Source organism: Meleagris gallopavo, chromosome 3 (assembly GCF_000146605.3).
Source record: "Meleagris gallopavo isolate NT-WF06-2002-E0010 breed Aviagen turkey brand Nicholas breeding stock chromosome 3, Turkey_5.1, whole genome shotgun sequence".
Classification (NCBI taxonomy): domain Eukaryota; kingdom Metazoa; phylum Chordata; class Aves; order Galliformes; family Phasianidae; genus Meleagris; species Meleagris gallopavo.
This window is the reverse complement of record NC_015013.2, coordinates 74,074,026-74,078,417: the sequence shown is the minus strand read 5'-3', so window position 1 is coordinate 74,078,417 and position 4,392 is coordinate 74,074,026. Positions and strand designations below refer to the sequence as shown.

Here is a 4,392-nt window from a genome sequence, read left to right as displayed (position 1 = left end):
TGTGTCTTGACAGCAAACACACGATGTCAGACATTTTATTTTCCTAATTTTGTTTTTTAGACTGGAAAAAGAGCATTTTATGTTGGTGATCTTGGAAAACTTGTAAAGAAAAACATACAATGGCAGAATGTGATGGCACCAATAAAACCATTTTATACTGTAAGATGCAATTCTACTCCAGGTGTACTTGAAATCCTGGGAACCCTTGGGATTGGATTTGCATGTTCCAGTAAAGTAAGTTTCTATTTACTGTGTGTCTGTGCCTTATTTCCTTCCACCTCTCTACTGCTTTCTGGTATTAACTCCCATGTTTACACATAGGAGTTCATACTTTAAGTTATACTATGTAACTGGCTGCTGAAAATCTATACTTCTATCCTAGAAATGGTGGTTAGTTTTCTCCTTGGCTTATTTGAACTATTTCTTACAGTACTGGAATGCAAGTAATAAAGACTCAGTAAAGATAGCACGCATGACTGTTGAAATCTGTTATATGTTCCTGTCTTTCAGTCTGAAATGGCATTGGTGCAAGGCCTGGGCATTTCTCCTGAAAATATTATATATACAAATCCTTGCAAGCAAGCTTCTCAGATAAAGTATGCAGCAAAAGCTGGAATAAACATCATGACTTGTGACAGTGATATTGAGCTGAAGAAAATTGCACGCAACCATCCAGATGCGAAGTAAGTGTCAGAATTCTGGTTTTGTTTCTTGTGTGGTAGAAACTTAATTTTGCCAATGCTCTGGGTTGTTTGTTGAGCTGCAGCAATGATATTTAGGTCCTGAATGCAATTCGCTTCTTTTTTTTTTTCTCTTTATGACACCTCCTTTGAAGGTAGAGTTTTTTTCTCTTCAGTGGTTTTTCCTTTGGGTCTCAGCACAATAATAAGGCCCTTGTTTTGGGAGAAATCTTGTAGGATAATCTTCATATAAAGATGTCGGACATTAAGCTTCACGAGTTAAAAACCTTGTCATCTGAAAGTCCGTTCTCTTCCTGTTTTGTTCTGGCTTCAGTATGTTCTTTTGGAATATTCTGTTCTAAAGTTAATGGCTTTAGCTGAAGTCCAGGTGGAGATTATCAGCAAATGAGCTTGTACATTGAGTCCCCCCTAAGGTTGGGATGTGCCTTGAGGTCTATTAAATACCTACAGATATTTCCCCACAATTAGTGACTCCAGTTCTATTTCCAGTTACTTATGTATTGATTCAAACTTTCTGTAGAGATCATGAAAGCTGATATTCTGACTGTTCAGACATGGCTGCCAGTGCGTAATGACTTACTTTGGATTGATAGATGCTTGCTTATGTCATTAAGCATCACCTCCCTCACATACTAAGGCTTTTGCCATGGGCTACATCTTTTTAAAATAAACAAGAGCCTAAGTGAATGTTATATTGCTTCCCAGTAACTAATGTTTTATAGCTTCCTGCAGACTTCCTCGGAGCACACTTAAAAAATGGAATTCCTGGCATTCGTTACAAAATCCTTGATTGTAGACAGTCTTTAAAGATTCACATCATCTCAAAACTGTGGCCATAGCTGAAGAATTGGGAAGATTTTACGGAGTCCAGTGTTCGGGGGACTGCTTATACTGCACTGATGGGGTTTTGGTGGCTATGTTGTTTTTTTTTGTTTTTTTTTTGTTGTTTTTTATCTCAGGAGCTAATATTGCTGTTTGTAATGATTACATTTCATCCTCATGGCAGCCTGGCAGTGCTTTGCATGCTGGAGAGTACTTCCTGCACAAAGAATGTAATCTCTGATAAATAATTTGTGTATAATTTTGACATACTTTGTGCGTTTGAGTGCTTTTATTATGCTAAGGCTGCCTTCTTTATCATTAGCAATCTACCAGTTCTAACTGGTGTCTTCATAATGTTTCACTAGGGGTTTTTAAATTAATTCCTTCAAATCTTACCAGCCTCTTTCAGCAGGTGCTCTCTATATCAGTGGCCACAGCAAGGGTAGTTAAGATGTGTGTTTTTCTTGAGACAGAAAAATGGCAAAATGGGAAAGCAGAATGAAGGAGTTGCCAAACTGTATTAATTCTCAAGGATCCCGCAGCCTAGTGTATTTAAAAGGTTGCTGATAGCAAGGCACAAGAACTTCTACAGAAGAGTTGCAGATGGCCATTTAAGTTTTCTAGAAACCTGAACGCCAGTTCTCCTACTTGGTAGAGTTGTTTGCTTGCTCTTCATTTGGTGGTTTTTTGTTGTCATTTTGATTTAAATTCTCTTAAAACTTTGTCACTGATTAAAACCTGAATACGGAAGTGATAACTATGGATTTTCTTCCTTCTTCCTTGCTGTAATTCCAAAATATCACAGTCTCTATATAGCTGTGTTCTGCTGCATGGCAGTTACAGCCAGGCTGTGTCTGTTCACAGAACTGCTTCACTTCAGGTGCAGAGCTTTTACCATTGGTTTATGCTCTCCCTCTTGGTTAACTGTGATGTGCTCCATGTAGTCTGTATGTATTTATTTATTCATGATGCAGCTTTTCCACGTTGTTAATGGTGACCCTTTCTGTGAGTGGGGGAGGCTGCAGATTTTCTTAATGAACAGCAGTTTGATTTTTCCCAAATGGTGGTATACTTGAAGAGGTTTTGATGTGAACGTGCCTTTGCCCCTCAGTGTTACAGTGCAGCAAACTGTCAACAACTGACACTGCAGTTTGCCAGTGCTGCCCAGATGTCAGCTTTGAGCAGAGGGAGGGTGTTCTCGCTGCCTGTGGCTGTTAGTGCTCATTGCAGTGCTGCTCCAGAAGAGCTGTAGGAGAAGCATGGCTGGGGGGACAACCCGCACTTCACCCCAGTTACTGTGCCCAGCCAGAAATGAAGGGGCTGGGGGAGGAGAGATGCATCCAGAATGTGCTTTGGGTCAGACCTGGTTCAGCAGATGTTTTGTTTAACCACATCTGAGATATAACTGACTGAAAGAGAATCTCTGTGCTTTCCTTCTGGGCTACAAAGAGGACAGAGAAGGAGAAAGCATATTACAGTCATGTGGTTTTATGGGCAAGCCTACTATATCAGAAGGTAACATTCTCTTTTATTACAGCACCCAACAGACTCTTGCTGCTACAAAAGAGTCTTAGTTGCTGCATTTCGAAATCCCTTACCCTTGTTGGCTCCATGTTTTAGCCCCTAATTGCTAGTTTTTTCTCTGTACAGGATTGTTTTTACTAGGTTCACTTGACTCATCCATCGATGGAGCTGGAGTACTGACAACATTATCAACATACTTCTGACAGTCTTCAGGCTTCACATGTGCTGATGATGTAAACCAACTGCCCCAATCATCTTCCCCTTCTCTTAGGCTCTTACTGCACATTGCCACAGAAGACATCACTGCTGATGAGGAGATGAATATGAAGTTTGGCACCACTCTGAAGAACTGTAGGCACCTCATGGAATGTGCTAAGGAGTTGGGAGTCCAAATAGTTGGTGTTAAGTGAGTAACTTCATTGTTCTCTGCTGGCTGAGCTGATGTTTGTGTGATGTGTTCACGGCTTAGAGCTACAGCACAAAAAGGCTTTTTTTTTTTCCCCTTCCGGCACTTTTTTAAATAAGGAATTAAAAATTCTAGATCATGAATTTTTGCTTTCAAGCTGAGTACTTGTATCCAGGCAGAAACAGAAATACAATAACTATTTCTGACATCAAAGCAATTAGAGTACTAAAAATCTTTCTGTTAGTGTTAAAGCAGAGTTTAGAAGCCTGTCCTCTTCTAGCTATGTACTCCATCTTCCATGATAACTTGTTCTTTATTTTCTGTTTTCTTTTTTCTGAGCAATTAGCAGAGAACTGATCTCATGCTCCATCATCATTTACCTTGAACGATTTTTGAACAATGTGAATACAGTATTGGATTTTCCAGAGTAGTTGAGTCCTGTTTCACAATTGATCATGTCGAGGCATAGTATTCAGAAAGGTTTTTTACTTGCCAAGGGCAGGAGTGAATCACAGTATTCTGAGAGCTTTCAAATGGTCTGTGGAATTTTACTTTTAAGTTTGACACAACGATTTCACTGTTGGAAGGAAAATGCATACATGAGTTTGTTCTAATTTCAGCTGCTGGTGTATGCTATGCTCTCATGCTTTCAGGAAGCAATCAAACAAGTAAAATGGGGTAGGTTGTCAGAACAGCAAAAAAGTATTTAAAGCAAAAGTTGGATTTTTAATTCAAAATGAAACTTTTAAATCTTCCATCTATCCAAAACTATGTTAAATTGAAGCACAGAAGTATTATAATCACTACAAATGACAAATCTGTTTGAAAATCATTAGATGATGCTACAGAGAAAATCACAGAATCACAGAATTGTAGGGGTTGGAAGGGACCTCTAGAGATCATCGAGACCAACCCCCCTGCCAAAGCAGGTTCCCTACA

General features: G+C 39.3%; 1 protein-coding gene across 2 annotated transcripts in view; it reads left to right on the top strand.

The window, feature by feature from the left end:
* Nucleotides 1–4,392, top strand: part of AZIN1 (antizyme inhibitor 1) — a 19,632-nt gene that overhangs the window by 9,017 nt on the left and 6,223 nt on the right. For both annotated transcript variants that reach the window (NM_001292044.1, XM_010709131.3), the window contains exons 3-5: nt 61–234; nt 511–683; nt 3,319–3,453. In NM_001292044.1, the coding sequence (NP_001278973.1) occupies nt 61–234; nt 511–683; nt 3,319–3,453 (482 nt within the window). The remainder of the gene's footprint in view (nt 1–60; nt 235–510; nt 684–3,318; nt 3,454–4,392) is intronic.